General features: G+C 34.4%; 1 protein-coding gene across 1 annotated transcript; it reads left to right on the top strand.

The window, feature by feature from the left end:
• On the top strand, window positions 1-24082 carry LOC150098236 (neuronal acetylcholine receptor subunit alpha-7-like). The gene is made up of 6 exons (XM_090406451.1): window positions 1-125; window positions 5757-5917; window positions 11589-11633; window positions 17539-17648; window positions 22634-23169; window positions 23381-24082. Exons 1-6 carry the CDS (start codon window positions 71-73, stop codon window positions 23701-23703), a joined length of 1230 nt encoding a protein of 409 aa, XP_090262577.1. The 5' UTR covers window positions 1-70; the 3' UTR covers window positions 23704-24082.
• The last annotated feature ends 262 nt before the right edge of the window (window positions 24083-24344 follow it).

The following is a 24344-nucleotide window of genomic DNA, read 5'->3' as shown; positions in this document are numbered from 1 at the left end:
AGATCAGGTGACTGATGGCGTGCTGACTGATGGTAGTGCCAATCACGGTAAACTGCTGTTAGTTGAAATCATGACACTTCCTGTGAGAGAGAGTTGCCACAGAATTTTACTTGTCATATTGTTAGGTAAGTAATTAGAGAAATTGAATAACAAGAATGTTTTGAAATACTTGAGGACCTTTTTGGCAACTTATCTAAAGTGAATATACGTTAACATCTTAGAAACATGAATATATCTGGATTAATGCAATTAGTTCCTTAGCCGTTTATTTTATTTTGTAGATCGTTACATTCAGGGATACGAAGTGCACAGTTCAATCTATTGAACCGTAAAATTTTCTTTCCAAACACTTAACTATAAAAGATGATATAAGAATTCGAATATTTTGATTTAAATAATTTCATATTCTAAATTGTGGTTCTCGCTAGTATTATTAATTATAATTTATTTGAATAAAGCAATTTGTCAGTTATTATGTTTCTTGTAACTTCTTTTGTTTGTTTTTTACTGTAATAAAATATTTTTACCACATATCAACTTTTTTGAATATAGTTGATCAGACTTTCTTCTTTTATTTATCGCAAGCGTGCCATCAAATTTGAAACTGAAATATAGATTTAAATTAAAATAAGAAACTCTAGAAAATGCAAGCAATACAAAGTACATAAGAATATCTTACTAAGTATGACTCAACTGATTCTCGTCCTTGAAGAGTGAGAATTTTTAGATGACGACTAAAAAATCCGAAGGAGGAATTTCAGTATACTCGTCAGTTTTATTTATGTAATGCCGATTCTGTTTTTTTAGAAACTCGTGATTTTTTTTTATAATTTTCCGTTATTAATTACGTATAATAAATGCGTAATTTGTCGAGTATAGTTTATTTTATCATAATGGAATAGACACGTATCACTTTATCTTTAGAAAGAGAGAGAGAGAGAGAGAGAGAGAGAGAGAGAGAGAGAGAGAGAGCTTGAGTACCGCGGAGTAACCAACTAATTGCAGTACAGGTAAACCTAAAATAGATGCTTAGCGGAAAGCCGATTAGGTTATTTTTGTACCAATGAAGCTGAGAAAGAATTACTATAGTTGTTGTTTTTTTTTTCCCTCGAAATATTCGATTTCTTTATATTGATTTTAAAAACGTAACTTAAATGTTTTTCGAATGTTTTCTCCGTTGCCAACGCGTGCGCCATCACTTCTGACAATGTTTTGGAACTGGTTAATTAAGAAAAAAAAAATTATTTGAATTTTATTTTTATTATTTTAATCGTGCGATTTTATTATGCATTTTATGACTGTTTTATCCTAAATGCATGTATCTGATGCCGTATTTTTTTAAGTAATTCAACACACTCATTTTACAACAACAATTTATTATTATTGACTTATGATTATGAGCGTGTTCACGCGTCACAGAAGATTTTTTTTAAACTTTTTTATGAGTAATTCAAGACATACTCTATGTGTCAGAAGAAAAAATGTGTGACGCGTGAACACGCTCATAATCATTATAAGGACATAATAATAAATTGTCATTTATCATTGATAAAATGAGTTTTTTTTTTCTTCATGTCGAAGAATTTTTTTATTTTATGTTACACCCAGCGGTGTAGTCCTAAAAGAAATAGTGTCAGGGCTGTAGCTTGGAAACAAAAATCCAGAGCACGAAGTGCGGCATTATTATTATTATTATTATTATTATTATTATTATTATTATTATTATTATTATTATTATTATTATTGCGATGGCCATATGGCAGAGAGCTTGCCTTGTTTTCTGAAACGAAAATGACAAGAGCGGCAAGTTGCTATTTTTTGACCGAAAGCTGGAAATGCATTATAAGTCTCATTATTATAATTCTTATAATTTATTATAATGAATTTAAAATTTTGATAGTATTAAAAAAGTACCGGGGTGTCGCCCTGGCCCGACTACACCCCTGGTTACACCTATAGTATATTAGTACAGAAGATGGACTACGTTCAGTGGCGTACTTGGGGGTAGGGAGGGTGGTCCGCCCCTGGCGGCACTTTTCACGTTTTTTTTATTTTTTTATATATTTTTTGAATGCGCAGACTTCAAAGTTTTTACGTTGAATATATATACACTAACTTTCCGTGTTGTTTACGGTTATTTCCTCTATGTTTTATTGGTTATTATTTTTTTTTTTTTGCAATGTGCACCTGAAGAAGGCTGATACAAGCTGAAACTAGTTGTGCTATTAAACTTTGTTTTCATTTTTATCGGTTTCTAATCACTCAATATTTAATATATATATATTCATCATAATTGTAAGTAGTCCAGGAGGCTTGGAAACCTTTGGACGCCTTGTTTGAGACATTAGCTTCATATTGCATGTGATTCATCTCTGGGGCTTCTTTTTTCTGAAGCACCAACAATGTACATAAGGGCAACAGTACTGGCGGGGGGGCACGGGAAGGCTGTCTCAATCCCCTTTTGCTTTATATTTTTTTTTGGAAATTGTGATTGTACTTTTCACTTGCCAGTTTCCATGTAGCCATAAGCATAAATAAATAAATAATATATATATACAGAAAGATTTTTAAATTGGGTATACCATGTTAAAGATACCAGGCAATTTTATAAGCTAGGTTTTAATCCGTTTTCCCAAGTGAAGCAAACAGACAAATAAGTCAAGTTTGCGCCTGAAGTGATGCAGACTTTACCATGAGTTGCCTCAGACTAGTTCAAGTCTGAAGCAACTCGTGGTAAAGGTGGAGCACACTCCGATCACTTTCCTTAGTATTTCCGCATAATGCAAAGCACATCTCCTTGCGGAGATGTATGATGCTATGCAATTAAAGGCAAGTGCCACTATCCAGACCAGTTTCGACCTTTATTGAGGTGTCGTCAGTGGCAGCCAGACCCATAAATGCCAAGCTTGAAGTGATGCAGAGCTTATAGATTTTAACTAAACAAGTTGCCACAAGGGGCTTTGACCTTATGCATAGCATCATACATCTCCGCAAGGGGATGTGCTTTGCATTGGGGAAAATACTAAGGAAATTGATCGGAGCTTGATCCCCCTTTACCACGAGTTGCCTCATTATACGTAAACTTAACTTATTTGTCTGTTTGCTTCACTTAGGAAAAAGGATTAAAACCTAACTTATAAAATTGCTTGGTACCTTTAACACACACACACACACACACACACACACACACACACACACACACACACACACACACACACACACACACACACACACACACACATATATGTATAATTTTTTTTTTCTATTAGTTTTTCAAGTTGTGTAGCATACATAATTATAAAGTTACTCAGCAGTTTAAAAACGCATAGTAACAGAATGATCCTTGAAACATGAATTCACTTTAATGGAATCCGTGTTAAATTGATAGTTCTTTATCATGCGGTTTTGCTTTCTTAATGTATGTAGTGTGTAATTTTTCTAGCGAATAGCGGAGAATAGTGGTGAATAGCGGAGATATTCACCGACATACCACCCATGAAAATATGCGAGGAATAAAATTAAAAAAAAAAAAAAAGAAATGTAACCAATTTATACGCGTGGATAGACTCGTGTGTTCGTCAGACATGTTGTAATAGATTTAACGGTACTGATACGAACACAGATGGATTAAGAAAATAACTATTTATGAACTTAAAAGCTAATATTTCGCTGGTATTATATCCAGCATCTTCAGAGCACACAACGCAAAGTTTGTTACAAATGCAAGACAACCACAATCCGGTGTAACAGTGGGGCTAGTATAAGTAATTGCAGCGTGCAACACAAGACTAAAGTCCTAATAGGGCGTCATCTAGGTTTAAAAAAAAAAAAAGTTCAAACTTTTGAAATAGTAGTCCAAATAATAGTCTTAGAAAGTTTTTAAAAAAATTTAAATAAAATAAAATAAAAGTAATAAATTTAAATGTAATAAACAATGATTTGGGAGCAGTCATCCTAAGACCAAATTAATATTTATTACTTTTATTTTATTTTATTTTATTTTCAAACTTTCTAAGCTATTATTTGGACTACTTTTTCAAAACTTGGATGTTTTTTTATTTATTTTTTTTTATCCTAGATGGCGCCCTATTAGGACTTTAGTCTTGTGTTGCACGCTGCAATTACTTTTACTAGCCCCACTGTTACACCGGATTGTGGTGTTTTGCATTTGTAACAAACTTTGTGTTGTGTTGTGTGCTCTGAAGATGCTGGATATAATACCAGCGAAATATTAGCTTTTAAGTTAATAAATAGTTATTTTCTTATCCATCTGTGTTCATATCAATACCGTTAAATCTATTGCAACACGTAACCAATTTAATCTTTTAGTGGGTAAAAAAAAAAAAAAAAAAAAAAAAACTATAGTATGAAAATAAGTTAATTTCGCCATGCTGTACGAAGCACGCAATTGTCTTTAATCGGGGCGAGGGGAGAAAAGGGGAATTATAACAGTTGAGGAAACCTTCCAGCTTATTAAAGAGTAGAAAGGGATAATGGAAAACTTTACTGTGGTAAGTCATTCAGGTTAACATCCAAGTGAGAAAAAACTAATTGAATCTCTTATTGAGGGCAGCGTATAGAAACATTCAGATGTCAATAAAATTGTAAGCAAATCTGAAGTTAAATGCAAGTCCTATTTAACATACTATTTAACAGTGTAATCTTGTGAAGGAGATAGACGAGAGAAATAATTATCATAAATTAAAAACTCAAACTGGGTTCCTGAAAACGGTGAGATAGACGGGCGTCAGATTTGGTAAACTGTTGTTCTCAAATTTTTATTAAAAATATTCATTCATGGCACTCAAAACTTAACGTCAAATTTTAACATTAAAGTAACTAAAGTGAGGTAGCTTATAATAATGAGCGGTGAGCATTGTTTAAGTAAGATTTCAATGGGAGATTTTATTATCTGGAGAAATGACAATTAATATTTCACAGTTTAAAATATTAAATTCTAAGTTCTGATAGCAAAACATCTATATATACATACAGTTTCAGAGAAGGATAAGCTCATAGCAGAAGATGAAGGGAACTTGGAAACTGAATTTAAGCATATAAATAAGCGGAGGAAAAGAAACAAATCTTGGAACCGCTGTCTATTCTAGCCACGCAATCGATGCGAGAAGAAGAAGAATAGTCGTGATATCTAGCAGAGGTGCTAGAATTGGTCATATGACTAGGTATAATCAGAAAGTGTGAAAGAGCATCTGTTTTATTATTCTTAAGGTATCGTTAAAAATTGAGTACAGTACCAGATAATCATTGAGTACAACGGTTATTCACCAAAAACAAGCAACAAGCTTGTTTGCATGTTTCAATAACTGAAACTTCAAATTTCTGTTATTTCATACCAACGGAAAGAAAGACAAAAGTATGTCATGAAACCACTTTCAAAAATAAAAATTTTAAAAAAAAAGAAAGAAAGAAAGAAAGAAAGAAAAGAAAACATTTTAGAAGCAAACTGGTTTCTTGATATAAGCCATAAACCACGTGAATTTTGGCTGTGAGATCACAATTTTGGAAATACCCACTGACTACGCAAACAGAAATGAAGAAGCAAAGTAAATTTCTGATAGGCGCAAATCTCTTTAGCTTCAGACAAACTAACATTTACTTGTATAAATGATATTTGGCATTTCTAATTGTTCACTATTATATAAGATTCGTAACGTAAATGTGTGAATTGGTAATTATAACGTCATTATTATTTGTTTGATTGCAATGATGCACTTCCTATTTGAAAACTTCAATAGGTTCCAGTCTAGTCAATGGACAGGAAGATAGCCAATCCAATGTAGAAAGACTGCACAATCGCTTATTTAAAAATTATGTCAAAACCGTCAGACCAGGGGTACATCATTCAAATACCACAGTAGTCCGTCTTTATTTCTTTCCAAAATTTCTGATCGAAGTGGTAAGTATATATTTTTGTTGTTGCCTCTCAAAACAATTTGTTCTCTGGTGATCTGTTATTTAAAATAACGTTTCTCATATTTTGTAACAAGTGAAAATATTTAAGTTGTAATGAACAGAGGAAGGGGTAATACTGTTTCGAAGAATTAAAATTCTCATATATATATATTATTGTTCAGTTTTTCACTGAACAGTAGGTATATACGAGGTATATACATTCCTACTTTATAAATATAGTGAGAATGACTGTTAAATTTATACTAAGATAGCAAATTAAGTTAAACAAGTAATTATATTCTTTTTTATTCTTTCACCCATGCGTAAACAAAGCTTGTGTGTGAAATATCTTCAGACTAAGTACTTAGTCAGAATATATTTCAGATATTTTGCTATGCATTATGGAATACTAACTTTGTATCCCACAATAACCTTAGTATTATTCCTTAGTAATAACCTTAATATTCCTTAGTGTTATACTAAGGAATATTAATTTCCTTAGCATTCCATAATACACAGCACATCGTTTTTGCTGTGTAAATTGCTATGCACTAGGAAAAAGTCATTGCTGCAGGCAATTATGGGAAGGCAATTGTATATAAAATATATGCGAGCAGTAAAATAGTATCATATACACTATTTTAGTATACTGTATATATAACCACTCGTCCAAGTGCTTAGTGTATCCGCTCTCCAGCCAAGAGGCTGCTGGTTCAGATCACGCGTAGGCATGGATGTTTGTGACACTCTCCCAATATGGAATGGGTCACCATGGGGTTAGTAGACCCAAAACCTCCCGCAATGGGAGAGGATTTCACCCTGCCGTGAGTAGAAATATAGGCTGTTCATTTTTTTTCTCTTTCATATATAGGACTTCCGCATTGATCAGTATTTTCCCTGGTGTAGCTCCCAATGATGGGATATCAATGAATGTCGAAACCTGTCTAGATAGTAATCCTTCTCATAATGCACGGCAATATGAAGACTGGAAAGGAACTGTTCATTATAGGATGATAAGGCAATTGCTTTGAAGTCAACTGCCATTGTATAAAGTACCGTAGTCGTGAAGATACCTCACGCACAACCACTGTTTGCTGAAGCTTTCGTAAATTGTTTATATAATCTGCTAACCCTGCGGAGGTCGCAGTCGAAAAAATTGCAGCGTAGGTCGCGCGTATCTGAGAGATACATTCATTACTAGTATGTGCTACAATGCGATAAAACTTAAAAAAACACTGCAAATATAAAACGTGATGGTTTATTTATTTTCAGTTACAATCAATAAATTATTAAACAAATAAACAAAGGAAAAAACCTAAACCAATACTATACTGACATCAGAGTTCGCAGTATCTCTCAGATAAAATTTACTATCAAATATCACTCAATCAAATATCACAAATATCATTCACATCATCGCACTCGAGTAGCAAAATCGCTGAATCTCTTCAACATTTGATGGATTATCCATTCGATATATTTTTCCAGCCATTTTCAACATATATAAATAAATAAATAAATAAAAACTAATCCAACATTATACTGACATCGGAGGTCGCGATATCCCTCAGATGCAATTTACTATGAAATATTACACACTTTCATAACACCTGTTAAACCAAAACTTACCCCATAAACAGTGTGGAATATCACTCGTAATATATGCATGCGCAGCTATGACCTCCAAGCTATACACTGGATATGTAAGAATATTTTTATTAAACAATTGTATCTGTCAGATCAGCCGCAACCTCCGTAGGGTTAAGATAGCAAGAAAAATATTTCGTGCTCAGATTAATAAACGAAAGTCTACTTGAGGCTCAACAAAAATAGTACAGTTTTTTTTTTCAATCGATCACATAATACTGAAAATCAGCAATTGATTTTTTTATTGAATTGAAAATCAGCATATTGAGTTTCCAGGAGAAAACCCCTCTACCGCAGTATGAGACTAGCTAACTCACCTTTAGTCGAAAGAGACAAGATAAAGGTTCCTCACTTCACTGACGAGAATCGAACCCAATCGAACGGAGACTGATTATATATTTTATTATATTTCTTCACCAATTTTTATTTCTTTTTATTGCTGAATAATTAAAGAGAATATTTATTATATTATACATTTATATATTATTAATTATTATTATTAGTCTATATACTTTTATAATATTATTATATAAAATATACAATATAACTTATGAAATATAAGTGACAGCAATTTTCCTCAAATATGGAATCAAATTTCGCTTACATATTTGTATTCGATAGATGCACAAGTACGCCAATGCGATCGTTTCTTTTTAAATATTATATTAAAATAATAGCCTTTCCTAAATTCAGACAAAAATAACTACATTATGTAAATTACTAAACTGAAGTTCGCATCTAAACCTCAGTAATTCATTCACTCATGAGCGGTTACATTTGGTTATTGCTGTTTTCTATAATGTTAACGGTAATTTTAAATATTACCGGTATTACTAAAAAAATAATTATTACTTCGTTAAAAGGTTCTCTATCCTCGGCATTTTGTATTCATTCAAAATATCTGCCGCTGGGGAAAAGATGATTTTAATAAAATGTGTTAAGAGCGTAGAAGAAAATAACTAACCTATAAACACGGGTAAACCATTTCCTGTAAACCACAGTCATATGTAATGCCGTTATTTTTTTGTGCATCAATAAAGAGAAACAATTAATATGATTGTTTCTCTTTATAGAGAGAAACAATTAATATGATTTTTAATTCTTAATATAATAAATAATCATTAAAAATAACAAAAATGAAGATAAATATTGATACATCTTTAACTAATGATCTTTTCATAAGGTAATGAACTAGAGTGATGAATAGTTAACAGATTCAGATGGTACTTTAATGTTAACATTCTTCAGGATAGTTTTATGCTGATTTTTTTTTCTTTTAGAAATTGTTTCAATCTTTCAAATAATACTGGACTGTCTACTTTGAAACGAGATAATGTAATAACAGTTTTGACATCGTATCTCTGTTTACGAATGTACCTACAGATGAAGTTCTGACTCTTCTTAAGGACAAGGTTTCTAAAAAAATCTTTGCTCTTCTAACTCACTGCATCAATTCCGGCTATTTCTGCTACGAAGATAAAATATGCAAACAAACCAGCGGGTTAACTATGGCCAGTCCTCTATCCCCAGTCTTAGCTAACATTTTTCTAGAAGATTTTGAAGAGAAACCTATTTTTTCAGCTACTTTAAAACCTAAACTGTGGTTACGCTACATTGATGACGTCTTCCTTATCTGGGGACATAGTTTAGAGGAACTGCAAAACTTCCTAAACCATTTAAATAACCAACATCAGAATATTAAATTCACATCAGAACTAGAGCTTAACGGTTTTCTCCCCTTGTGGGATCTAAAGATCAGCAGATTACCTGACTGTCTTAAATTTTCAATTTTGCGAAAAATCACCCACACTGATAGATACATGGCTCTTCTCATCACTTCCCTCCTCAGAAACTGGGCATCATCTCCGCCCTTGCCTATCGAGCAAGATATCTCACTTCTACAGAAGAAGACCTACAAACAGAGTTTAACTTCCTGATAAACACCTTCAATAATGGATATTCATCTCGTAACATGACTAAACGTTTGCGACCACGCCAACATCCTCGACAAGAAGATGATTCCAACCCTATCACTCATATACAGTTACCATTTATCAGCTCCCTTACCCCAAAACTATCTAAGATTTTGAAGAAATTCAACATAAAGACCGACTATACTACTCTGCCAAAACTTCGTTCCTTTCTCAGTCGACCAAAACCAAAACACAACCAATTGCATTTTCCTGGTGTTTATAAAGTTTTGTGCGACTGTGGTCGACCTTATTTTGGCCAGACAGATAAATCTGTTTCACTTCGTCTTGAGGAACATAGACGTGACATCTCTTACAGTAGAACACGAGCGAGCGCAATTTCCAGTCATGTCCTCTTCTCGGCAAACTCTAACCTTGAAGAACAGCCACATCAAGTTGATTGGGAACGCACTACTAATTTATATACAGGGTGTTCGGGATAAATTTGACATATTTATAATTAATTATATTTTTCCGTAAGTTACATGTATTAACACACACTTCTCTTCATTTAAAAGTTTGGACCCTTCTTCATTCATATACAAGATGTCAGAAAGGATGGATAGCTGGAACCCACCTGAATCATGGAAGAGAATAACTTGTATCATGATGATTCGTGCCCGCCATCAAAATAAGGATATTACGACTGCTGCCCAATGCTCCCTGAATACAGTAAAAACAATCAGGCATGAACTAGAGACTTGCAATGGTGACTACGAGGATGTAGCAAGAAGAAAGATCCCTAGCAGACGATCGGATTGCGTTCGTACAGCAGAATTCCTCGCAAATCTGCAGGAACAGGTGTTGAAGAACCCTGGCATTGGAATTCGGGCTTTGTTCGTGGAGTTGCTAACTGTAGTCAAGCCCTGGATAACAAGGGTAGCCAATGGTAGGCCGTATGTATGGCAGCAGGATTCGGCCCCTTGCCACACCTCTGGGAAAAGTCAAAAATGGTTGTCTGAAAATTTCTACGACTTCACCAGTCCAAATGTTTGGCCTCCAAACTCCCCAGACCTTAACCCCATGGATTATTTTGTATGGGGCGCAGTTGAAAAAGACACCAATCGCACTTCCAGTAATACAAAAGCCCAGTTAATGGATAAAATTAAAACAGTTTTTGCGGCCCTTCCCAGGGAGACTGTAGCATCAGCTTGTTCGAGGTTCCGAAGCATAATTGAAGCTGTGATCGATGCTAATGGTGGTTATTTTGAGTAAATCTTGTTGATAGTATTGTAATTAACTCTGCCTGTAATGTTTTTTTGTCAATTCATTAAATTTAATAGATACAAAGAAGATTTTCTTTTTCCTTACGAAACTGTCAAATTTATCCCGAACACCCTGTATATGCAAGGATGAATTTAAAAGACGAATTATAGAATCAAAAGAAATAGTTCTGGATCCTTCACATTTGAACAACAATCTAAGCTACAATTTGCCTGATTCCCATAGCGCTGTGGTCCAGTACTGGCGCTCTAAAATTAGCTGTCGCACACATTCAACTCATGGCAACGGTAGCGCGGTCACCTATTCAAATATGACTGTTACTATTCTACTTTTTATTAAGCTGGAAATTCCATGTTTTTTACCTTGTTATTTTTATGTCTTATGTTTTTTATTTCTCACCTGAAGAAGTCGGAGCACCGATGAAACTAGTCGTGATTTATTAAACGTTTTTGTTATACTTTCTCGGCAGTTAAATTTATTTATATATATATATATATATATACACTGTATATGTTTTGTAACAAGGCTTTGTTCTTGCATTGAAATATAATTCTTGAAACTTAAATAATAATTAAAATATATACCCTTAACATTCCTCCCCTTGTCAGACCATTTTTCATATTTTTGACAGCCGAACAACATACATTTTCTAACTCAATTATTTTTATATTTCCATGTTTCAAAAATTGAAAATAAAAAAAATAAAAAAATAAATAAAAACATATTACAAACATTCTTTCATCGCAACATGAATAAAGGTATTAATAAGTCAGAATGCACAGTTATAAATTTATTCAACAGCAATTGTTCTATTTTTCTTCTTTCTTTTTACAGAATGAAATAGAACAGACTTTTACCATGGACTCTTGGATATATATGGTAAGAAAAAGAAATTTATAGACTATAGAAATTTTTCCAGATCACTTATCCAGTACGATGAACGGTAATTAAGAGGGAAGTCTATTATGGTCGTAAAGACAGTGGGTGGAGCTTGTCTTTTGTTAGTGCTCTGAGGAATTTCTGAAGTCAAACTTCTACTCAGTTTAAATTAATAAACCTATAATGAAGACCGATAACCAAGTCGGTCTTCTAGATATTGCAGCTGCTGCTCTGAAGGGAGTTTAACTGCTTGTATCTCCCAAAGAGCTAGAAAATTGTACTTTTTCGTAAAAAAAGAAAATTAATGTGCAAGGCTTCGCATTTTCTGATAATTGCTTCATTAACTACTCTAAATGTCAGAGAAAAAATAGTTTTTTTTTTTTTTCAATCATCAGAGATAGAACACCTTATCTATTGAGAGCATCTTTTCTATCTCTGAAAGAAACTCTCAATTTTCTGCACTTGAATGCATCTTACTGGAACAGATATGTCAGACCTCATGTTGATTCGTTCGGTATGGAACCAATATTTTGTCTGCTCATAAAGCAAATTATAAATTTTCGTCTGTTTAGCATTACTTTCATTTGCTTTGGTCTCTTCTTTTAATGAATGCGACTGGAATTTTTTTTCTGTGTTTTAGTTAACATTTAATCGTTTTTACTTTCGATTTTTTTCGTTCGTTTTTCATACACTTCGTGCTTATCTTCGCTAAACGTGCATTCTTTATTTGAGCTGAGGTTAGAATAACGCTCCCAACCCTTAAGATTTCTTTTTATTTTCCCTCAAAATTCCTTATTTTCAAAAGAGTGTCATAAAAGAATTTCTATTTTTTTAAAAATATGAATATGTTGTGTAAATTCTCGGGATGCTTAAGGGTCAAAGCTGTATAACTGAGAGGAGACCTCCACATAGCCTTTAAAGGAATGCGGAGAACCGACCAGGGCTTCTGGCCTAATGTCCAATCCTCGCCTTCTCGTGGTGTACCCTGTTGGGTATCTACTTGGATACTGAACGGACGAGGATGGGCTGGCAATTTGGGATTTAGCCGACCAAATTGTATTCTTATTGGTTAAACCAAAATATAGAATGATGGTACAACGTGACAAAATTTCATGCCGGCTGGGGCGTCGCCCGGTTAAACAAGGCCCCCGTTGTTTTCGCCAGGGAACCAGGGCGAACAGCGAAAAGTCAGCTACTGGAACAAATCTGAAAATAAACCCCAACTCAACATCACCAGAGTTAAAGATCGGTACTATCAACGTAAGAAGCCTGAATGGCAAAGAAATGGAGCTAGCTGAGGAATTAGATAAGTACCAGATCGACATAATAGGGGTGACTGAAACAAAAAAGACCAAAACTGGAGAGATCTTTCTGAGCAATAAATACAAAATGTTATATTCAGGCAATGACAATCAAGGAAAAGAAGGAGTAGCCGTAGTATTCAACACAAAATACGAGGCTAATCTTCTTGAATGGCAGTCAGTCTCAAGTAGAGTAATGTGGGCAAATATGAGAATGGGGAACTGGACAATGAGACTTATTTGTGCCTATGGTCCCACAGAAGGTTCTACTAAGGTAGAAGTGGAGGAGTTTTTTGAGGCTTTAGAAAAAGCAACTGACACAATGAAAAATGAAAAGTTGGTCCTTGTTGGGGATCTAAATAGCAGAGTAGGAAATGATTGTGAGACATACAAAAATATTTTGGGAAAATTTGGAGAAAAGAGCAAAGCTAATAATAATGGCAAATATCTGTTGGATTTCTGCTCAGGACATGGACTAGTTATTACTAACACCATGCCCCAACATAAAAATGTGCAAAAATTCACATGGAGAGAAGAGGCTAGGAATAAGAAAAGTCTCATTGACTATGTTATTGTTGATAGTGATGTTTTCTCCCTGGTGCAGGACACCAGAGTGTACAGAGGATTTGAAATTGGAAGTGATCACTATTTAGTCTTGAGCAGGATAAAATTGAATTTCATATTGAAAAGAATAGCATGTAAGAAAGTTTTAAAGCGAATAAAAGTTGAGCAGCTCTCAGATGTGAACTGTAGGCTAAAATACACAAAGATTATTGAAGAAAAAATGAAAGAGTTTGAGAACAGGAATCAAACCTTGGAGATTCAGTGGCAAACTCTGAAGAAAACATTGATTGATTCTGCCAGAGAGGCATGTGGTGAGGTTATCTGTAAGGATAAAAAAATCACAACTCCCTGGTGGACACAGGAAGTTAAAGAGGCAGTGAAGAAAAAGAAGAAAGCATACCAAAAGTTCCTGTCAAATAAGTCAGCTTGTGCTCTTAGAGAATATAGAGACAAATGCAAGAATGCTAAACACTGTCTAAAACTAGCTAAACAAAAGTCATGGGAGGACTTTGGCAAGAATATAGAAAATAAATATCAAGAAGGTGGCAAAATATTCTGGAGATTGTTGAAGAAGCTTAAGAATGGAGGAAAGAGTGCTGTAAAAGGAATTAGAGATGATAAAGGTGACATGAAAACTGGAGAAAAAGATATCCTTGAGGTATGGAGTAATTACTTTGAAAAACTGCTAAATGAAACAAGCAGTGATGACAGCACAGTGGTAAAAAACACTGACCAGGCATATAGTCAGGAATACATATCCATACTAGAAGTAGAAAAAGCCATCAAAGGCTTGAAATGTGGAAAGGCAGCAGGAGTAGATGATATTCGACCAGAAATGCTGAAGTATGGTGGTATAAGAGTCTTACAGTGGCTGCACTGCATAGTGACTGGACAGAGGGACGAATTCCCGATGATTAGAGTAGAGCTCTCATAGTACCCATATATAAAAAGGGAAATAAAACTGCATGTGAGAATTACAGAGGTATTTCCCTACTGAGTGTTCCTGGCAAGATCTATGCAAGTATACTTGAGAAACAGTTGAGAAGAATTGTGGAAGAAAAGCTTGGTGAAGAACAAGCTGGATTCAGGCCAAATAGAGGCTGTCACGATCAGATCTTCACTTTTCGACAAACAGTTGAGAAAGCATGCTAATATAACAAAGATCTGTATTTAAGTTTTGTCGATTTGGAAAAGGCATATGACAAGGTGCCAACAGAGAAGCTATTCAATACGCTTCAGTTATATGGTGTCAATGGGGCATTATATCAAGCAATACTTAGTCTTTATTTGAATTGCAGCAGTTAGAATTGAAGGAAGTACAGGAAGATGGTTTAATGTTAAATCTGGTGTGAGACAAGGATGTACATTATCCCCTCTGTTATTCGTTATCTATATGGATCGCATTATGAAGGAAAGTGGTATTAAACATGATATCAAAATTGGAGATGTTAATGTCAGCTCTTTGCTTTATGCGGATGATGTTATACTTCTAAATAAATCTGCTACAAGTCTGCAAGATTCTCTGTCTAAATTGAATAGCTGTTGTAATAGATATGGTATGAAGGTCAGCAATAAAAAGACAATGAAAATAGGCAGAATCATTGAAAATGTCAACTGTGTTGTGAATGGAGAACCTGTGGAACAAGTTCAGCTATTTAGGCACGATTTTTACTGAAGATGGTAAATTAAATATAGAAATAGACAACAGAATCAGCAAAGCTAGTATGGTGGGAAGTCAAATGAATAAATTCATATGGAATAAGAGAGAAATCAGTTGGAACACTAAATTATCTGTGTACAAGACAGTGTTCAAACCAGTTTTAACTTATGGATCTGAGAGCTGGGTCAGAAGTAAAACACTTGACCAAAGACTAGAGACCACAGATATGAGAGTCCTGAGAAAGATTATAGGCATGAACAGATGGCATCAATGGCAATATCATATTAAAAACGAGGGATATTAGGAAAGAACTTGACATTGTCAGCATCCAGGAATGCGTTAGCAGAGCTAATCTTAGGTGGTATGGTCACTTAAACAGAATGGGCGAGGAAAGATTAGCAAAACAAGTTTTCTCGGCCAGGTTGGCAGCAAAACGACCCAGAGGAAGGCCAAGATATAGGTGGATTGATACGGTACAAAATGCTTTAGACGATAGAAATATAAGATCTGATAATGTTGGAGTCTTGACAAGTAACAGACTGATTTGGAGGAAAATTGTAGATAGGAAATTAATAATGATGTAATTTTTTTCATGTAGTACTATCATATCCTGTACACCCCTTGAGGGTACATGGCAGGAATTTGATGATGATGATGATGATGATGATGATGTGTAAATTCTCCTTTGAGAAATTTAAAAATTTACAAAAGGATAAAATTTCCCATAAACGAATTCATAATTATCCCAAAGAACTTTACAGTGGGAATCCAAAATACTCAACCAGGAGGAGAAGGTGGTGTGCACCTGTGTCTGACAAATTGTAAGTTTCTATTATTTATTTATTTTTATTTGTTCGGCAATTCACACTTGCGCAAGCACTGCGTCGGTTGGCTATAATCACATTAGAAAGAACTGAGTCTTTTCATCTGTTGGCCCGCCTATTCGCCGTCCGCCCCCCCCCCCCCCTACTTGCTTATCGCGCATGGTGACTAAGCCGATTTTAATCAAATATCTAGGGCATGCATTGATTATCTCTGTCCACAAGAAGATCTGAGGATATTCATCCACACGAGCATTTATCGAATAGTACCCACATTGATTTTCAATAAGAATATCTGAGTGATGTTCATTACTCAAATATTATATAATTTGTATGGCAGAGATAGCGATTTACATTATCAGAATGGGACAACTTTCTTCTCGGAAAAGACGATTATTGGACAGCAGTATATGTGTTACCGCTAAAGTGCAGAAATCAGTTATTCTACAGATTATCTAGGTATTCTGCAGATTAACTAGGGTGATCCGTTAACGTGCAGAAAATTGTTTCGTTTCTCAAATAAATAAAATATCTCAGATTATCTAGGTAATCTGCAAATTACCTAGATAATCTGCACATTACCTACTAGGCACTCGTTAAAGTGAAAATAAGATCTTTGTTGGAACAACAGCAATTAAAAAACCATAATACAAAGAATCAAACGGTTTAAAATATTATGACAATTAAGGACATGAATTTGCAAAACATATGATAAAATTATGTTTACTTATTAGTGCAATCTAAAGATTGGTGACACTTTGAATTACATAGCAATTGTTTTTTGCGAAAAGCACACCTATTTGTGGTACATTTAGATTTACAGTCACATTTTCTGAAATCCAACCCAGTACCAAGGGATTGTTTTATTGCTGTTTGACGTAAAGATATTTCTACAGCAGGGATATCCTCTTTCGACGACAAGACACTGGCGAAACCAAACTAAAAGTGGAGGGAGAGGGGGGAAAGAGTAGGGAAAGGAAATGAGAGATACAAACTTTTGAACTTTAACGATACGGAAGCCTTTAATGTGCATATTACCTAGGTAAAATGCGGAAAATTCTTGATTCCGCACGTTAACGGAGCAAATCAGTTAATCTGCAGATTAGCTAGGTAATGTGCACATTAACGGCTTTCGAGCTTTAGCGGTAACATATGTACGATGAGTTTGAACTGCAAAATAAGTTAACGAAGTAATGTCAAGTTCAGCATTAAACAATATTCTTCTCTGGCCATTATTCTTGATCTTCAAGCATGTAAAAATTTTATCAAACTTACTTATCGTTTTGAAAAACAATGTCCAACTGATATTGTCTAAAGAAGTGAGACAAGGAGTAATAATAAGACTAATAATGATGTTAATACCAACATCAAGCACTAATATTAATGCCTGGTCTTGGAAAATAAATCTCACTCTACACATATGAACACTTAATGACATTAGAAATAGCTAATGTAAGTATCGTCATTTGATATACAAGTATCTGGAGATAACCAGCCAAGATATCTCTGTTAAGAAACTGCAGTGATGGTCATTTGAAATAACTACTTTCTCTTTACAGCAATGGTACGATAAACGTTTATCCTGGAACTATTCGGAATATGAAGAACTGGACAGTATGGTCGTCAAAGCTGGTGCCATATGGAAACCCGATATTGTAATATATAATGCGTAAGTTTGCATATTAAGATATTTGTATAAGTAATGTTATGTATTCTAAGTAATGTAGTAGAAAGACACACCAAGAAACAGGTAGGAATTTACAGGAAATAGATATAACTCTCCACCCCACCCCTCACCGCTGCTCAAAGAAGAGTGAATAGGACTAGCATAATTATCAATAATGTATATTGATAATTTATATTAGATAATAAATATCTAACTATTGACCTGTGTTAATACGCATAGAACAGTTTAATTGTTAAAATTATTTTAAGAGTTTACAAAGATTGCCGCCATGTTTGCTCATTTTTATTTTTCCCTCTTTTATATCCTAATGTTAAAACTCTGTTCGGATTTTCAAATTAATGTAGAAAGTTAAATACTTCTTAGAGCATTCCCTCGTCGTGATTTAATGATAATGTGTGTGTGTGTGTGTGTGTGTGTGTGTGTGTGTGTGTGTGTGTGTGTGTGTGTGTGTGTGTGTGTGTGTGTGTGTGTGTGTGTGTGTGTGTGTGTAATATCCTAAAGGAGCAAATTACCAGATATGATAATACGGGTGTGATGACAAGTGATATAATAATTTGGAGGAAAAATTTGACAGGATATTAGTAACAATGGAAACTCAATAGCGTAATAGTATCATAGTATTTTATGCACTATTTGATTGCACTTATCAGGAAACTGATGATGATGATGATCATATAATAAACATAAGATAAGATTTGTTTATATATATTTCAGTCAAGCCTGGTTGAATCCACTGATTACATATTTTGGGCAATTTAATGCACCCAGCTTGCCATTCCTCTGTTACATCCCTCTAAGGACAAGCATTTTTATGTTTGTAGGTATGTGTTCACAGAGCTGGTATGAAAAACCCGAATTTCCGGGAGGGAAAGCCAGCCATTTCCGTTCGATCGGCTTATTCACCTTCACTTGAAAAGCCTTAATAACGGCTCTTCGTGTCCTCGACGGGATTCCAACCTCGGTCTTTCTAAACCAAAGTCTGTTTAGACCGACTAAGGAAGCAATTCAAAAACAGAAAAGTAAACGAAATCGTAATTGTAGTAGGCTCTAACTACTTAACTAGCGGTCAGTTCAGTATAAGAGAAGACTTGAAAGGGTTGTTGGAAGAGGGGGAGAGTTAAAGGTGAGATAGTGAAAATCGTCAGTTTTTTTTTACCTCGCTATGATAAAAATGAATTAAGAAGAAGGGCTATGATGGCAAGCGATTTGATGAGTAGGCTGTGTAGAAGGAATGGATGCGAGTTTTTAGGTGTGAGGAGTGAGTTTGAGGGAAGATTGGATTTGTATAAGAGGGACGGCCTACACATGCGTTTGGTATCAGGAGTCCTGAAAAACTAATAACTGTATGAGACCTAACACAGAGAGTCAGGGAAACTAAATTATAAAGGGAGGAATGGTGAGAATTTGAGTGTAAGATCGACAATTTTATATAATTGTGTAAATGACGGGAATGGGCTTTGTCATGAAAATGCTGACGAAGAGAGAACGATTTCGACTTTGTGTTCGTCTGGTGCGAATCCATTAAACGTGTGCAAAGATGTCTACCTGTGTAAGGCACTAGAGAAGAATATATATCTGAAAGTTTGCGTCATGCGATCTGCAAACAAGCCTATACAAAAGAACATGCAGGCAGATTATTATGTCTGTACGCAAATACTTATCAGAAACAAAACGAGTAGAGTTTGTTGCCTTAGTCAATATGTTGGACCTCAGGTCGTAGGCATTAGTGAAACCTGACTATCAGAATCAGACATACTAACTGGTATTGAGTGTAAAGGTTACAATATTTTTAGGAAGGATAGAGGATAGGAGAGGAGGGGGGAGGGGCATGCTGCTAATGATATCGGATGACTTGAATCCAGTTAGAGTTGAGACCTATCATTGTAGTAGTACTACTACTACTAAATGTATTTCATGTGGCAGTGAGTTTGAAGCCATCTGGTGTGAGGTGGAATAACAAGATCAATTACATAGTTGGGTGTTTGTTACAGACCTGTTCGATCGGTTGGTAATGATGAAGAAATGCATCAACAAATAGAAAAGATAGCGCGAAAAGAGTAATCATAATGGGAGACTTTAATTATCCAAATATTAATTTGGTAGCAGTAGAATCTCATGAGAAGAATGAAAATGCATTTATTGAGCGGTAGCGGACAACTTCCTCAAGCAGCATGTGACAGAAGGAACTCGAGGCCAAAGAGTGTTAGATTTGGTTATAGTGTCAGAGCGCATTTCAGTTAAAGACATAACTACTCTGCCTCCGTTGGTGACGGTGATCATGAGGTATTCACTTGAAAGTGACTACGTTTATGAATGTTAATGTTCCGTTCAGAAAAAGTTACATGCTAAGCTACAGAGCAGGAAATTATTACCTGACTGAGGAGTATACTGACTTCAGTGGAATGGGATCGGTTGATGGATGTGAAGAATATCGACAGTGCATGAGAAGCATTTAAACAATACTTAAATGATGCGATATCAGAATGTGTCCGGAGAGTTCGAAGAATAAATAGAGTAGGAGTCAAATGGATGTATAATATTATTAAGCAAGAGATTCGTAAGAAAAGGATGATGTGAAAGGAATACTGCGTGCCTAAGGAGGATGTCCGTTATGAAAATTATAAGCAGCAGGTTAGAATAGTCACAACTGATCTACCGAAAGCAAAGTCTGAATATGAAAAGAAATTGAGAATTTGGAGACTGGCTACACTAGCAAATAGGAGAAAGAGGCGTGATATGATTGACATTTACAAACTCCTGAAAGAGTTATACAGAATTTCAGTTGATGGAAAAATTCAATTTATGGAGGGTGGGAAAAGGATAAGAAGGCATTCTTGGAAGCTAATAATGAATGCAGCTAAGAAGGGGGTGAGGGCTAGATTGTTCTCTGATACGGTAGTGCATGATTAGAATGAATTGCCATTGGATGTTATGAGTGAAAGGGATGTGAATAAATTCAAGAGTAAATATGATAGCTGGTGCGTGTAGTATGTGTCCAACTCGATGAGTCACTGCCTCCCTGGAGGTCTCTCTTAATAATAATAACAATAATAATATCTAAAATATTTTATTACCAATCATTTGTTAGTTTTTATTAGTAAAAAAAAATCGGTCGGTAAATGATGAATGAAATAGAGACTAGATTAATGGCAGTAAGCAGAAAAAACGACCAAAGAATAGATGGTAAGGACTGAGGATTCATTCATTCCTGCAGTAGAGACATTCATGATGAAGAAGAAGAAAATTAGTAAATATGTAAAAGGATTCTAGAATATTTAGTATAGATCTTTGTAATTCAGCCACGGCTTTATTCCAAATGACTTTCGAAATATGAACAATTTTGCAAAGAGTTTTAAACACTTCTATTGAACAAATTTTAAAGAAAAAGAGTGCCGATACGCATTGCAAACATTGTGTGTGATTTTTTATTTGTGTGTTTATTTATTATTTGTTTGTTTATTTGTATTTTTGAGGGAAAAGTATATATTCTTTCTACAATCATGACAATTAAGCTGATGTATGATTTGTCGTTTTTTTATTTTTTTAATTTAAACGGGACTTTTAACATAAAAGCTAGAAATATACAACGCATGTATAATAAATATGAATGTCACTTTTATTAATTTACTAATTAATAATTAATATGTCTTCGATTAAACAATTAATATTAAAAGACAACAAAACCTTTTAATACTAACATTTGATTCATTTCGGTAAACATTACGAAATCGAAAATGAGTAAAAACATAGATGACAGGATTTCTCTTATATATTTTATTTTTATATACTAAACTTCGACATGTTTCTTTTCTTTAAGAAGTTCACATAATTAGAGAAAACCACAATGAAAACTGTGGACATACTAGCAACACGTGAATCATCTGGCATATTAGACGTAAGCTGATCATTATTGAGAATAACTTTTAGATAGCTGTTGTATTAAATTATTTAAACCATTTAGGTAGTTGGAATGATTCAATCACCAGATTTAAACTCTCATATTAAGCAAAAGGACTTATAGCATGGATAATCCTTTAGTAAATTTACTCTCACAAATATTTGAAATCTAATTGATAATATGATTTTAAAAAATATACAAGTTTTTTTCATCATTTATATTTCCTCCATGCAATAGAAGACAACCCCTGTAACGACCTATTCATCAACTGATATCAAACTCTCTAAAGATATCAGTTGATGAATTCTCAACGTGGGGCGTATGCCCTACAAGGGGGAAATTTGAATATTTTGAGGGGCAATTAGAATATGTACATGTACATATTTTTACATATTTATATTATACTTTTTCAGAACTTGGCTGACTATTATGCTAAAGGAGAGCATCAAAATCTTTGAGACGTTGAGGTGGGGGCATGATCTAAAAAACGTTGAGAAACACTCTAAAGATACACCACTGAACAGAGACCTACACGCATTTTGAATGTCACTCGCAGTCTAAGTAAAATACTAGACTTCCATTTACGCCAAAAACCATTTAAAACAGAGTCTAATATGCCAGATGATCCATTCGGGTAAACCCGTTAAAATGTTTCATTTTTCAAAAGTAACTGTTGTTAAGAATTCCTTGACCTTTTATTGTGTATTTCTCTAGTCTCGCTAACTTCCTGAAGATACTGTAAGTTATAATATAGCGAAGCATGTATAAGTTTATTATTACTATAAAGAATACGAGTGAAAGTTCGTATCTTAATAATTATTATTAACATTTGTTCTCCAGACGTAGTAATCATCCACGTAAATATTGCTACTTTAGGTGGAACTTCTATGTTTTCCTCAGAAATATATCCCCCCCCCCACCTCATGCAACAGCGTGCAAATTTTTACTTAATCATCCATTGAAAATATTTGTAATGCAATCGGCATGGAGTACTTCATGTGTAAAGAACTGATATACAACAATTCTCTGATATACATGCTTAATTTCCTAACTTTTTTGCCTTTTATAGAGCGGACAGTATTATAGATCCCACGTTTCCTACCACCATAAATATTCACAGCAGTGGCAGAGTGATCTACATTCCTCCAGCGACAATCACCGTTGCTTGTGCAATAAACACGACAAACTATCCTAACGATGAACATCTTTGTCAGGTGAACTTTGGTTCTTGGAGTCATTTCGCGGATGCTATCGATCTTCATATGATTAATAAGGGAATCAGCTTAAGATACTTAGCCGGCAGCAATCCGTTTTGGAAACTCACTAGGGCAACTGCAGAAAGAAATGTCAAATATTATAACTGTTGTGCAGATCCTCATCCAATGGTCATATATTCTCTGACTATAAGACGCACACCACCAACTTACCTACAGGTGACTTCTGGTCCAGTAGTGATATGCATGATTCTGACTCTGTCCATGTTCTGGCTTCCAGCTGATTCTGGAAAGAAAATGTTTCTTGGAGTATTCTCTTTGATTTTGATGGCAATATGCATGTTATATATCGCCTGCTCTACTAGATCTCCGGCCACACCCATCCAGGCAGGTAAGAAATCTGCACTGTAGTCAATAATGATTGACAAATTATTATTTCTCCTCTTTTGTACTACTCTAAAGATTGTATGTATTTCCTATTGAATGATTTATTTGTTTATATTTAATTTTCGACCTAATTTAAATAATTTTGTTACTTATATTTAATGATATAATTTTATAAAGTTCTGAAATATATATATATTTTTTTTTTCCATGTATAGTTTCCCCTTTATCACCTATTATGTTTGTCATTACTTCGGCTGTCATCCTGGAGGCAATTTTATATACAATTCTTCAAATGATGGCTGAATGCCATCCTCCTTTCTTCCTGGCTTATCTAGCAAAAGGTATTGTGGCGCGGATTCTGTGTGTCTGCTGTTCTCGTCGTATACATGATCGTGAAGACAAATCAGTCTTCTTACAGGAAGAGAGAATAATGCCACTGAAATCTCAAGAGGAGTGGCACATGATTGTTACTGCTGTAGATCGTCTTATGTTTGTGTTGTATTCGATCGTTTTGATAACTATACGCCAAGTCCTTTAAACTTTTTTAACAATACTGCCCATTATGCGACGGGAATATCATTAGAATAAGATGACTCATTGTCACTGTATAGAATCGTATTCTATGTACGTATCACTATAAAATTTGAATTGTGTAATCAAAAGAAACTCAAATAAGATAGTTTTTCATTGTAATTATAAGAAATATTTCAATGATTTCAAAAATATTCATGTAAGTTTTCAAATGTATTATATTCTCGAATATAATATGACATTCATCTAGTCATATACACTATTTATATGTAAATCAGTAGCAACCGTAAAACAACCAATTGCAGTAGTAGGGAACTTGGAGCCGTATAAGAAGGAAAAAGTCATTGTTTCAATCAAATTAGCAAATTAAATCTTACATCTCTGTATCTTTGCCGTTTAATACTTCTTTAATATATTGTTTTCGCTGTGAAATCTAAAGAAATGTTTCGAAAGAGTAGTCAGTACTGTGTGGAACTGATAAATTTTTAGCCCAAGTTATTGGTGTCATGCTGTTTAATACACACGATGTTTAAGTCTATATTTCTGTCTTTTATTAGTTCTCTGATTTAGGATTCGCCGGGAGCTAAGAGTACTATTTAAGGTAATCAAGAATACATATGGAAACGTGTATGTGATAATGAGCTATCG

Source organism: Typopeltis vanoorti, chromosome 16, assembly GCF_054136105.1.
Source record: "Typopeltis vanoorti isolate ZY-2024b chromosome 16, IOZ_Tvanoo_1.0, whole genome shotgun sequence".
NCBI lineage: Eukaryota > Metazoa > Arthropoda > Arachnida > Uropygi > Thelyphonidae > Typopeltis > Typopeltis vanoorti.
Note: the sequence above shows the minus strand (reverse complement) of the source record. Positions and strands in the feature narration are given on the sequence as shown.